Source organism: Drosophila suzukii, chromosome 3 (assembly GCF_043229965.1).
Source record: "Drosophila suzukii chromosome 3, CBGP_Dsuzu_IsoJpt1.0, whole genome shotgun sequence".
In the NCBI taxonomy this organism is placed as follows: Eukaryota; Metazoa; Arthropoda; class Insecta; order Diptera; family Drosophilidae; genus Drosophila; species Drosophila suzukii.
In genome coordinates, this window is record NC_092082.1 from 78739199 (window position 1) to 78752577 (window position 13379).

Consider the following 13379-nt stretch of genomic DNA (forward strand, 5'->3'; position numbering starts at 1 on the left):
GTCGGTCTTTTAACTCTACGCCTTGATTTGGCGAAACTGCGATTAAAAAACCGCCAAAAAAATGTAAAATTTTAGAATTTTTTATTTATGCCATTTTTTGCAAAAATAGATGACGCAAGCCTTCAAAAAAATGCGAAAATTGGTCAAAAAATAAATTTTCTCTTAACTGATTGCGATCGTTAGCTTAGAAAGCAGCTGCTCAAAACAGTCGGTCTTTTAACTCTACGCCTTGATTTGGCGAAACTGCGATTAAAAAACCGCCAAAAAATGTAAAAATTTTAGAATTTTTTATTTATGCCATTTTTTGCAAAAATAGATGACGCAAGCCTTCAAAAAAATGCGAAAATTGGTCAAAAAATAAATTTTCCCTTAACTGATTGCGATCGTTAGCTTAGAAAGCAAGCTGCTCAAAACAGTCGGTCTTTTAACTCTACGCCTTGATTTGGCGAAACTGCGATTAAAAAACCGCCAAAAAATGTAAAATTTTTGAATTTTTTATTTATGCCATTTTTTGCAAAAATAGAGACGCAAGCCTTCAAAAAAATGCGAAAATTGGTCAAAAAATAAATTTTCCCTTAACTGATTGCGATCGTTAGCTTAGAAAGCAAGCTGCTCAAAACAGTCGGTCTTTTAACTCTACGCCTTGATTTGGCGAAACTGCGATTAAAAAACCGCCAAAAAATGTAAAATTTTAGAATTTTTTATTTATGCCATTTTTTGCAAAAATAGATGACGCAAGCCTTCAAAAATATGCGAAAATTGGTCAAAAAATAAATTTTCTCTTAACTGATTGCGATCGTTAGCTTAGAAAGCAAGCTGCTCAAAACAGTCGGTCTTTTAACTCTACGCCTTGATTTGGCGAAACTGCGATTAAAAACCCGCCAAAAAATGTAAAATTTTAGGTTTTTTATTTTTGCCATTTTTTGCAAAAATAGATGACGCAACCCTTCAAAAAATGCGAAAATTGGTCAAAAAATAAATTTTCCCTTAACTGATTGCGATCGTTAGCTTAGAAAGCAAGCTGCTCAAAACAGTCGGTCTTTTAACTCTACGCCTTGATTTGGCGAAACTGCGATTAAAAAACCGCCAAAAAATGTAAAATTTTAGGTTTTTTATTTTTGCCATTTTTTGCAAAAATAGATGACGCAACCCTTCAAAAAAATGCGAAAATTGGTCAAAAAATAAATGCGATTAAAAATAAATGCGATTAAAAAACCGCCAAAAAATGTAAAATTTTAGAATTGTTTATTTATGCCATTTTTTGCAAAAATAGATGACGCAACCTTCAAAAAAATGCGAAAATTGGTCAAAAAATAAATTTTCCCTTAACTGATTGCGATCGTTAGCTTAGAAAGCAAGCTGCTCAAAACAGTCGGTCTTTTAACTCTACGCCTTGATTTGGCGAAACTGCGATTAAAAAACCGCCAAAAAATGTAAAATTTTAGAATTGTTTATTTATGCCATTTTTTGCAAAAATAGATGACGCAAGCCTTCAAAAAAATGCGAAAATTGGTCAAAAAATAAATTTTCCCTTAACTGATTGCGATCGTTAGCTTAGAAAGCAAGCTGCTCAAAACAGTCGGTCTTATAACTCTACGCCTTGATTTGGCGAAACTGCGATTAAAAAACCGCCAAAAAATGTAAAATTTTAGAATTTTTTATTTATGCCATTTTTTGCAAAAATAGATGACGCAACCCTTCAAAAAAATGCGAAAATTGGTCAAAAAACAAATTTTCCCTTAACTGATTGCGATCGTTAGCTTAGAAAGCAAGCTGCTCAAAACAGTCGGTCTTTTAACTCTACGCCTTGATTTGGCGAAACTGCGATTAAAAAACCGCCAAAAAATGTAAAATTTTAGGTTTTTTATTTTTGCCATTTTTTGCAAAAATAGATGACGCAACCCTTCAAAAAAATGCGAAAATTGGTCAAAAAATAAATTTTCCCTTAACTGATTGCGATCGTTAGCTTAGAAAGCAAGCTGCTCAAAACAGTCGGTCTTTTAACTCTACGCCTTGATTTGGCGAAACTGCGATTAAAAAACCGCCAAAAAATGTAAAATTTTAGAATTGTTTATTTATGCCATTTTTTGCAAAAATAGATGACGCAAGCCTTCAAAAAAATGCGAAAATTGGTCAAAAAATAAATTTTCCCTTAACTGATTGCGATCGTTAGCTTAGAAAGCAAGCTGCTCAAAACAGTCGGTCTTTTAACTCTACGCCTTGATTTGGCGAAACTGCGATTAAAAAACCGCCAAAAAATGTAAAATTTTAGAATTTTTTATTTATGCCATTTTTTGCAAAAATAGATGACGCAAGCCTTCAAAAAAATGCGAAAATTGGTCAAAAAATAAATTTTCCCTTAACTGATTGCGATCGTTAGCTTAGAAAGCAAGCTGCTCAAAACAGTCGGTCTTTTAACTCTACGCCTTGATTTGGCGAAACTGCGATTAAAAAACCGCCAAAAAATGTAAAATTTTAGAATTGTTTATTTATGCCATTTTTTGCAAAAATAGATGACGCCTTCAAAAAAATGCGAAAATTGGTCAAAAAATAAATTTTCCCTTAACTGATTGCGATCGTTAGCTTAGAAAGCAAGCTGCTCAAAACAGTCGGTCTTTTAACTCTACGCCTTGATTTGGCGAAACTGCGATTAAAAAACCGCCAAAAAATGTAAAATTTTCGAATTTTTTATTTATGCCATTTTTTGCAAAAATAGATGACGCAACCCTTCAAAAAAATGCGAAAATTGGTCAAAAAATAAATTTTCCCTTAACTGATTGCGATCGTTAGCTTAGAAAGCAAGCTGCTCAAAACAGTCGGTCTTTTAACTCTACGCCTTGATTTGGCGAAACTGCGATTAAAAAACCGCCAAAAAATGTAAAATTTTAGAATTGTTTATTTATGCAATTTTTTGCAAAAATAGATGACGCAACCCTTCAAAAAAATGCGAAAATTGGTCAAAAAATAAATTTTTCCTTAACTGATTGCGATCGTTAGCTTAGAAAGCAAGCTGCTCAAAACAGTCGGTCTTTTAACTCTACGCCTTGATTTGGCGAAACTGCGATTAAAAAACCGCCAAAAAATGTAAAATTTTAGAATTTTTTATTTATGCCATTTTTTGCAAAAATAGATGACGCAACCCTTCAAAAAAATGCGAAAATTGGTCAAAAAATAAATTTTTCCTTAACTGATTGCGATCGTTAGCTTAGAAAGCAAGCTGCTCAAAACAGTCGGTCTTTTAACTCTACGCCTTGATTTGGCGAAACTGCGATTAAAAAACCGCCAAAAAATTTAAAATTTTAGAATGTTTTATTTTTGCCATTTTTTGCAAAAATAGATGACGCAACCCTTCGAAAAAAATGCGAAAATTGGTCAAAAAATAAATTTTCCCTTAACTGATTGCGATTGTTAGCTTAGAAAGCAAGCTGCTCAAAACAGTCGGTCTTTTAACTCTACGCCTTGATTTGGCGAAACTGCGATTAAAAAACCGCCAAAAAATGTAAAAATTTTAGATTTTTTATTTTTGCCATTTTTCGCAAAAATAGATGACGCAACCCTTCAAAAAAATGCGAAAATTGGTCGAAAAATATATTTTCCCTTAACTGATTGCGATCGTTAGCTTAGAAAGCAAGCTGCTCAAAACAGTCGGTCTTTTAACTCTACGCCTTGATTTGGCGAAACTGCGATTAAAAAACAGCCAAAAAATGTAAAATTTTAGGTTTTTTATTTTTGCCATTTTTCGCAAAAAAGATGACGCAACCCTTCAAAAAATGCGAAAATTGGTCAAAAAATAAATTTTCCCTTAACTGATTGCGATTGTTAGCTTAGAAAGCAAGCTGCTCAAAACAGTCGGTCTTTTAACTCTACGCCTTGATTTGGCGAAACTGCGATTAAAAAACCGCCAAAAAATGTAAAAATTTTAGATTTTTTATTTTTGCCATTTTTCGCAAAAATAGATGGCGCAACCCTTCAAAAAAATGCGAAAATTGGTCAAAAAATAAATTTTCCCTTAACTGATTGCGATTGTTAGCTTAGAAAGCAAGCTGCTCAAAACAGTCGGTCTTTTAACTCTACGCCTTGATTTGGCGAAACTGCGATTAAAAAACAGCCAAAAAATGTAAAATTTTAGGTTTTTTATTTTTGCCATTTTTCGCAAAAATAGATGACGCAACCCTTCAAAAAAAATGCGAAAATTGGTCAAAAAATAAATTTTCCCTTAACTGATTGCGATCGTTAGCTTAGAAAGCAAGCTGCTCAAAACAGTCGGTCTTTTAACTCTACGCCTTGATTTGGCGAAACTGCGATTAAAAAACCGCCAAAAAATGTAAAATTTTAGAATTGTTTATTTATGCCATTTTTTGCAAAAATAGATGACGCAAGCCTTCAAAAAAATGCGAAAATTGGTCAAAAAATAAATTTTCCCTTAACTGATTGCGATCGTTAGCTTAGAAAGCAAGCTGCTCAAAACAGTCGGTCTTTTAACTCTACGCCTTGATTTGGCGAAACTGCGATTAAAAAACCGCCAAAAAATGTAAAATTTTAGAATTGTTTATTTATGCCATTTTTTGCAAAAATAGATGACGCAAGCCTTCAAAAAAATGCGAAAATTGGTCAAAAAATAAATTTTCCCTTAACTGATTGCGATTGTTAGCTTAGAAAGCAAGCTGCTCAAAACAGTCGGTCTTTTAACTCTACGCCTTGATTTGGCGAAACTGCGATTAAAAAACAGCCAAAAAATGTAAAATTTTAGGTTTTTTATTTTTGCCATTTTTCGCAAAAAAGATGACGCAACCCTTCAAAAAATGCGAAAATTGGTCAAACAATAAATTTTCCCTTAACTGATTGCGATCGTTAGCTTAGAAAGCAAGCGGCTCAAAACAGTCGGTCTTTTAACTCTACGCCTTGATTTGGCGAAACTGCGATTAAAAAACCGCCAAAAAATGTAAAAATTTTAGATTTTTTATTTTTGCCATTTTTCGCAAAAAAGATGACGCAACCCTTCAAAAATTGCGAAAATTGGTCAAAAAATAAATTTTCCCTTAACTGATTGCGATTGTTAGCTTAGAAAGCAAGCTGCTCAAAACAGTCGGTCTTTTAACTCTACGCCTTGATTTGGCGAAACTGCGATTAAAAAACCGCCAAAAAATGTAAAATTTTAGGTTTTTTATTTTTGCCGTTTTTCGAAAAAATAGAAAACGCAACCCTTAAAAAAATGCGAAAATTGGTCAAAAAATAAATTTTCCCTTAACTGATTGCGATCGTTAGCTTAGAAAGCAAGCTGCTCAAAACAGTCGGTCTTTTAACTCTACGCCTTGATTTGGCGAAACTGCGATTAAAAAACCGCCAAAAAATGTAAAATTTTAGAATTGTTTATTTATGCCATTTTTTGCAAAAATAGATGACGCAAGCTTTCAAAAAAATGCGAAAATTGGTCAAAAAATAAATTTTCCCTTAACTGATTGCGATCGTTAGCTTAGAAAGCAAGCTGCTCAAAACAGTCGGTCTTTTAACTCTACGCCTTGATTTGGCGAAACTGCGATTAAAAAACCGCAAAAAAATGTAAAATTTTAGAATTGTTTATTTATGCCATTTTTTGCAAAAATAGATGACGCAAGCCTTCAAAAAATGCGAAAATTGGTCAAAAAATAAATTTTCCCTTAACTGATTGCGATCGTTAGCTTAGAAAGCAAGCTGCTCAAAACAGTCGGTCTTTTAACTCTACGCCTTGATTTGGCGAAACTGCGATTAAAAAACAGCAAAAAAATGTAAAATTTTAGGTTTTTTATTTTTGCCATTTTTCGCAAAAATAGATGACGCAAGCCTTCAAAAAAATGCGAAAATTGGTCAAAAAATAAATTTTCCCTTAACTGATTGCGATCGTTAGCTTAGAAAGCAAGCTGCTCAAAACAGTCGGTCTTTTAACTCTACGCCTTGATTTGGCGAAACTGCGATTAAAAAATCGCCAAAAAATGTAACAAATTTAGATTTTTTATTTTTGCCATTTTTCGCAAAAATAGATGACGCAACCTTTCAAAAAAATGCGAAAATTGGTCAAAAAATAAATTTTCCCTTAACTGATTGCGATCGTTAGCTTAGAAAGCAAGCTGCTCAAAACAGTCGGTCTTTTAACTCTACGCCTTGATTTGGCGAAACTGCGATTAAAAAACCGCCAAAAAATGTAAAATTTTAAAATTTTTTATTTATGCCATTTTTTGCAAAAATAGATGACGCAACCCTTCAAAAAAATGCGATAATTGGTCAAAAAATAAATTTTCCCTTAACTGATTGCGATCGTTAGCTTAGAAAGCAAGCTGCTCAAAACAGTCGGTCTTTTAACTCTACGCCTTGATTTGGCGAAACTGCGATTAAAAAACCGCCAAAAAATGTAAAATTTTAGAATTGTTTATTTATGCCATTTTTTGCAAAAATAGATGACGCAAGCCTTCAAAAAAATGCGAAAATTGGTCAAAAAATAAATTTTCCCTTAACTGATTGCGATCGTTAGCTTAGAAAGCAAGCTGCTCAAAACAGTCGGTCTTTTAACTCTACGCCTTGATTTGGCGAAACTGCGATTAAAAAACCGCCAAAAAATGTAAAATTTTAGAATTTTTTATTTATGCCATTTTTTGCAAAAATAGATGACGCAACCCTTAAAAAAAAATTGGGAAAATTGGTCAAAAAATAAATTTTTCCTTAACTGATTGCGATCGTTAGCTTAGAAAGCAAGCTGCTCAAAGCAGTCGGTCTTTTAACTCTACGCCTTGATTTGGCGAAACTGCGATAAAAAACCGCCAAAAAATGTAAAATTTTAGAATTTTTTATTTATGCCATTTTTTGCAAAAATAGATGACAAACTCTTCAAAAAAATGCGAAAATTGGTCAAAAAATAAATTTTCCCCTAACTGATTGCGATCGTTAGCTTAGAAAGCAAGCTGCTCAAAACAGTCGATCTTTTAACTCTACGCCTTGATTTGGCGAAACTGCGATTAAAAAACCGCCAAAAAATGTAAAATTTTAGAATTTTTTATTTATGCCTTTTTTTGCAAAAATAGATGACGGAACCCTTCAAAAAAATGCGAAAATTGGTCAAAAAATAAATTTCCCCTTAACTGATTGCGATCGTTAGCTTAGAAAGCAAGCTGCTCAAAACAGTCGGTCTTTTAACTCTACGCCTTGATTTGGCGAAACTACGATTAAAAAATCGCCAAAAAATGTAAAATTTTAGAATGTTTTATTTTTGCCATTTTTTGCGAAAATAGATGACGCAACCCTTCAAAAAAATGCGAACATTGGTCAAAAAATAAATTTTCCGCCTTGATTTGGCTGAACTACGATGGAAAAACCGGAAAAAAATGTCGAATTTTTGACAAAAATCTAAATTTTGTATTTTTCACAAAAAATTTAACCCTTTTTTCGCCATAAAAATGCAGTTTTTTAGCTGCCATAACAAAAATATAAGTCAGAATGAGGAATGTCATACCTCGTTGAGCTCGTTGTTAGCATATTTAGCAAGCTGTTCAAAACAGTCGGTCTTTTTGCTGTACGAATTGATTTGGCTGAACTACGATGGAAAAACCGGAAAAAAATGTCAAATTTTTGACAAAAAACTAAATTTTGTAATTTTGTCAAAAAATGTAACCCTTTTTTCGCCATAAAAATGCAGTTTTTTGGCTGCCATAACAAAAATATAAGTCAGAATGAGGAATGTCATACCTCGTTGAGCTCGTTGTTTAATTTCCAATCGATTGGCATTTCAACCTGAAAATTTTTAATTTTTGCCATTTTTCGAAAAAAAAGTGATGTAACCCCTACAGAAATTGAGGAAATTGGTCAAAAAATAAATTTTCCAAAAAGTGGTGAGGATCGTTAGCATATTTAGCAAGCTGTTCAAAACAGTCGGTCTTTTAGCTGTACGCCTTGATTTGGCTGAACTACGATGGAAAAACCGGAAAAAAATGTCGAATTTTTGACAAAAATCTAAATTTTGTATTTTTGACAAAAAATGTAACCCTTTTTTCGCCATAAAAATTCAGATTTTTGGCTGCCCTAACAAAAATATAAGTCAGAATGAGGAATGTCATACCTCGTTAAGCTCGTTGTTTAATTTTTTATCAATTGGCATTTCAACCTTAAAATTTTTAATTTTTTCCATTTTTCGAAAAAAAGTGATGTAACCCCTACAAAAATTGAGAAAATTGGTCAAAAAATAAATTTTCCAAAAAGTGATGAGGATCGTTAGCATATTTAGCAAGCTGTTCAAAACAGTAGGTCTTTTAGCTGTACGCCTTAATTTGGCTGAACTACGATGGAAAACCCGGAAAAAAATGTCAAATTTTTGACAAAAATTGGAATTTTGTATTTTTGACAAAAATGTTAACCCTTTTTTCGCCATAAAAATTCAGGTTTTTGGCTGCCATAACAAAAATATAAGTCAGAAAGAATAATGTCATACCTCGTTGAGCTCGTTGCTTAATTTCCAATCGTTTGGCAATTCAACCTGAAAATGTTTAATTTATTTTTGCCATAAAAATTCAGCTTTTTGGCTGCCATAACAAAAATATAAGTCAGAAAGAGGAACAGTCGGTCTTTAAGTTTTATGCCTTGATTTGACTAAACTATTATTAAAAAACCGGCAAAAAATAGGTTTTTTTGGTTAAAATCGGAATCTGTCTTTTCTGCTCTAAAAATTAGTATTGCTGCCATAGTGCAATTAAAGGTCAGAATAAGGAATGCCATACCTCGTTATGCTCGTAGCTTAATTTGCAATCCTTTGGCATTCTAAGCTGAACAGTTTTTAACTCATAGTTCAATTTTCAAACCATTTACATTCAAACCTGAAAAGTTTCATATTTTCATTATTTATTTGTCTTTATAGAAAACAATGTTATCATGGGATTTCCTCAGTGCACAACTGCCCATTTTATGCAAGGGCATAAGCAGTAGTCCGACTAAAATGAATTAATTCGTTACCCTTATCTGGGCGATTCAATAAGAAGCTTTCGAACGGCTGTTGTTGCAGTAATAATAATACTCCTAAGAAGGGTTAATAAGTGCCCTGCGTGTTCAAATGCTTAGCTGAATGACACTTCCTTTCAAACAATTGCACCTAATTGCAGACACTTCAGCTTAGTTGCACATCCATGTCCGCCCCCTCAAACAACCTTATATCGGGCGTATTATATATGTATGGGTACATCTATAAACCACCCCCACAATGCAATCTCCTACCCTGTTCAATACAATTTCCATTCAGCTTGCAGCGCAGCAAAGAGAATATGATAAGAAGCAAAGGAAAATTTGCATAAAGCTTTTAACCTAACGACGCGACATTTGCTTTTTATGTGATTCATGGACTCCCCGTTTTATTCTGCTTTTTTCTCTCATCACAAAATGCAACAGCGACCAACTTCCGCACAATTATTCAGCAATTTTAAACACAACAATCGGTGGGCAGAAGGGCGAACTCTGGAGATCTGGTTGCATGGCTGATTGCCTGCGGGCCAAAAAGCTAGGGCCTTCGATTCCGACCTCGACTTGGTCGCTTAAGCAGATTGAAACAATCTCCGGGGTGGGTAAAAGCTTACTGCTGACGAGGGGGTTTTCTTTGGCTTTTAACTTTCGCCTCGGCTGCCATTATTATTATTCTTCGGCGTCTGCCTGCAACTGTCAGTTGGGTAATTTATAATGAAGTTTCCTTATTGACAGTGGCAGCTTCCAACTCCTCCAGCTCCGAACTCCGAATTCGCGCTTCCGCTGCAGTGATTCTCGACTCTCCTGCAGCCCGGCATAAATTATGGATCCTTCTATAGAATATATCGCCATAAATTGCTTGTCAAGTCGCGAGTCGACAGGCGAAGGCGGCTAACTAAGATGCCGGCAAACAAATAACAATCAAAATCACTTTTCGACCCCAAGTCGATTTATATGGGTAAAATCTCGGTTCGGGCACTGAGGCCTTAATCGCTGGGGCCAGCCGCATCATGAGATCGTCAATCGTTTTGATTTATTGCTATTTTATTTGCGCATATCCTTATTTGCCTGGCCCCCGAAACTTCGAACCCCAATCTCCGGGGCGAGGCTATTTTATTGTTCGATAGCTTATCAGCAGGCAAAGCAAACAGGCCGAGCGCCTCGGAGGATGGCAAATATCATAATTTTCGCAGGACACGCTGCCCAGTGTTTGCTTTCGTCCTGTCACAATGCCGTGCAGGGCATAAATCTGAATTAAATGCCTTTTTGAGCGGCTCCCAAGGAGGCTGAGGAGCAAAATGTTTGTATTCAGCACATTGTCACTTGTTGTGGCCACTTTCTTGGTCTCCGACTCCGACTCTGGGCCCTAGAAATTCCGCTGGGAAATGCTGCTCAGTGGCCCGGGCAAATAAATATTAATCATTGCGTAATAATTTTCTGCTGTCAGCTAAATTCAAGCAAAGTATTCATAATCCACAAGTAAGAACCGCTTTTGACAAATCGCTTTGCGGCCCACTCGCATAAATATTTATATTTATATATATATTCCACGTTGGACGGCCGTTAAAATGCTTTTAAAGTTGCTGAAAGTTGGGCCCCACTGGCTGATTTGATTTCTTTCGGCGATGTTTCCATTTGTTTTCCGCCGACTTTCGGCGACTGTAAATCAGTTTGAGATCCTTTGATGTGTTCTCGGGTCCTGCGAAACGAGATTGCAATAATCAAAATGTAATAAACAGGCCCTCGCACACATCAGCCGCTTTCAACTCCTTGGGTCAAACAAAAGCGTTGTTTATGCATGGCTATGTGGCTATAAGGTCCTTTGTACGTGATTTTGTGTGTGTGTGGGATGGCCCCTCATCTTGTCCTTTGAGCGGCTCTCAGTATTCGATGCACGTAACGCATTGTTTGAATTTCATGGCGACTTTATGAGTTTTGTAATCAGGTTTGTGAGCAAACAGACCCAAACACACACGCCGCCTCGCACTCACGTGTTAACCTGCACATAAATATTGTTTCTGGTCGTGGGTTCTTTGGCTCTCAGATGTGGGCGTGTTGACAACCCGGCCGACCAGCCAACCGCCCGTTAATGCTAATGAAACCCAAAGTTTCGGGACCCCGTCCCCTTCTTCTCAGCCTATTAAGCCATTTTGTGGTCTGCAAAATCCACTTAAAACGTCTGGCGGCAACAAAATATTTTATTGCATACTTTTATGCGCAGACATTACCTGCACCTCAACCTTAACAATCGGTAAAAATGCTCAACAATGTGATTTATACACACTGGAAGCACTTAAAACTAGACATACTTTCACAATAGACTGGCCACGCCTCCAGAACTCCTCTTTTGTTGTTTGCTGGCACTTTTGGAGCTCGTCCAAGGCTCCGAGCTTAGTCAGCACACACAGAAAAATATAAATCAGTTTACTATCTGATCTTTAAACAAATATAAAGTTAATCAAAAGTCAGCTATTACTATTAGGTATGGTTTCTTGCTTTGATATTGTTTCTTTCTTAAAAATCTATAGTATCAGAACCAGCTTTTTAAAGATTTTCCAAGAAACTACTTTCAGAAATATTTTAAAGTATTTCCTTAACTTTTTTTCCAGTCATGTGCCATTGTCTGGGTGCCAAACAAAAGCCGCTCTGCAGTTGATGACCAGAAATTAACTAAGCAGCAATAGCAGCAACAAACTTGCTAAGACCGAAACAATGGGGCAGACTCAAAGACTAGGCTCCAGCCCCATTCCTATCACCATTCCCACTCTCAAAAGCAAACAAGTAGTATTTCCAACCCCCCGGTTTGCATGTCTGGCTATCGGCTGTCCACTGCGGAGCATTAAATAAATATTTGCCATGCTCTGCAGGAATTTTGAGACCCCAATCCCCAAGAACACATGCCAGGCTGCCTGACTAACCGCCTAGCAGGCTGAGAAAAAAATATTCTAAATATCATATCATCAGCATTTTTCGATAGAGTCTCGCCCTGGACATGGGGCCATGTGGTCTCGGGGGTTGGGATCGTCCAGTGTTTACCATTTATTTTTTGATTTGGGTATTTAAGGTGTGGATGGATGTGCGAAGGCGGGCGTGCGTGTCCTGGAGAGTGTCAGTGTGTGAGTGGAGGGATGACTGTGTGTGTGTGTGTGGAGGCGGCAGAGTGTTGACAACTTAAGTGGAATTTTGCTTGCCCAAGCGTTGCAAGCATTAGGTTTTATCAGATGACATTAATATTAAATGAAGGACAGTTATTAGATGGGATAAAAAAATTAGTATCCCAGAAATTCCATTTTTGTAAAGTCAAACATCGAAACGATTCCGAATTTTCTTAGGTCTTCTTGCGCACATGGTGATCATATAATATCATGAAGCCATACAGATTGGATCTGATCATAGAACGTCTTACGTTGCTGGAAAAGGGATTCTTTTTGGTGGTGACCGGTATATTCTTATGATCACCCTTGTGGGTAAACATTAGCCCATGCTCTGGATGAGCTACCACTGTATAATTATCGTTGTCGTTCGCAAAGATCTTCCTGGTTTTCCAGTCGTAGAAGACTATGTCGCTTGGCTGGGGTTTCAGCATCTTTCGCTCCTCGAAAACTGCACGCCAGTCAACTGCATTTGGTCCTTTGAATCTACAGTTACGCAGACTGGCCTCAAAGTCGATATAGCCGGACTTGGAAAAACCACTTCTTCCACTTATTTCCAAAAAGATGATGGTCTGATAAGGAAATAATTATTTGTTTATAATCCCATACTAAACAATGACCTACCGATATCTCCTGCTGGACATTGACATGTTCACGTTCGGCCAAAGCCCAAAGAGCAGGATCAGATCCCTTGAAATATTGACTGTAGTATATCTGGGCAGAAACCGTGGGATTCAGGAGCTGTTCCACCTGCTTTTTTACGTTTAGGAACTCATCTTCTTCATAAAAAGTACGATGCTCCCGATAACCAAGCTTCGTGAGAGTGGTGACTGTTTTGTGAAAAGGCAAGTACCGAAAGTCCTCGACGGTGGTGAAGGAGTGCAGATATTCCTGATAGTTATTAAACTTGGCAATGCTAAAGTCCGTCATTATGGGAAAATATTGGTTTCTATTATTCCTTGTTTTTACAAAAGTGTTATGAATCGATTTATTTAATGATTACAGGAATCAAGGCAACTAGGTCTACATATATCCACATTTTAAATAACTAGTTCTATTCTGTCAATTAGTTCAATTTCTGTGGTGCAGCCGGTCACAAATAATGGATCCTTAGTTTTTAAAGACACTGAACCAAAAATACATTTTATATAATAACAGGCAAATACAATATTTCAATTTTACCATTATTTTTGAAACCAAGAAGTTAAAATATAACATTGTATGTGAACTATTTTATTACTGTATAATCATGCTTAT

General features: G+C 35.9%; 1 protein-coding gene across 1 annotated transcript; it reads right to left on the bottom strand.

Annotated features, from left to right (window-relative positions):
* Positions 1–12148: 12148 nt before the first annotated feature.
* Positions 12149–13141, bottom strand: LOC108018482 (cilia- and flagella-associated protein 299). Its single transcript, XM_017086039.4, has 2 exons — positions 12747–13141; positions 12149–12694 (listed from the first exon to the last, which is right to left on the bottom strand). Exons 1-2 carry the CDS (start codon positions 13050–13052, stop codon positions 12299–12301), a joined length of 702 nt encoding a protein of 233 aa, XP_016941528.1. The 5' UTR covers positions 13053–13141; the 3' UTR covers positions 12149–12298.
* Between the last annotated feature and the right edge of the window lie 238 nt (positions 13142–13379).

What these genes read in the sequence shown, in the direction of transcription:
- LOC108018482 (XM_017086039.4), bottom strand. Translation starts at nt 13,052, where the DNA reads ATGACGGACTTTAGCATTGCCAAGTTTAATAACTATCAGGAATATCTG. An exon ending in ATGTCCAGCAGGAGATATCG is followed by an intron (nt 12,695 to 12,746) that starts GTAGGTCATTGT and finishes TTTCCTTATCAG; the next exon opens with ACCATCATCTTTTTGGAAAT.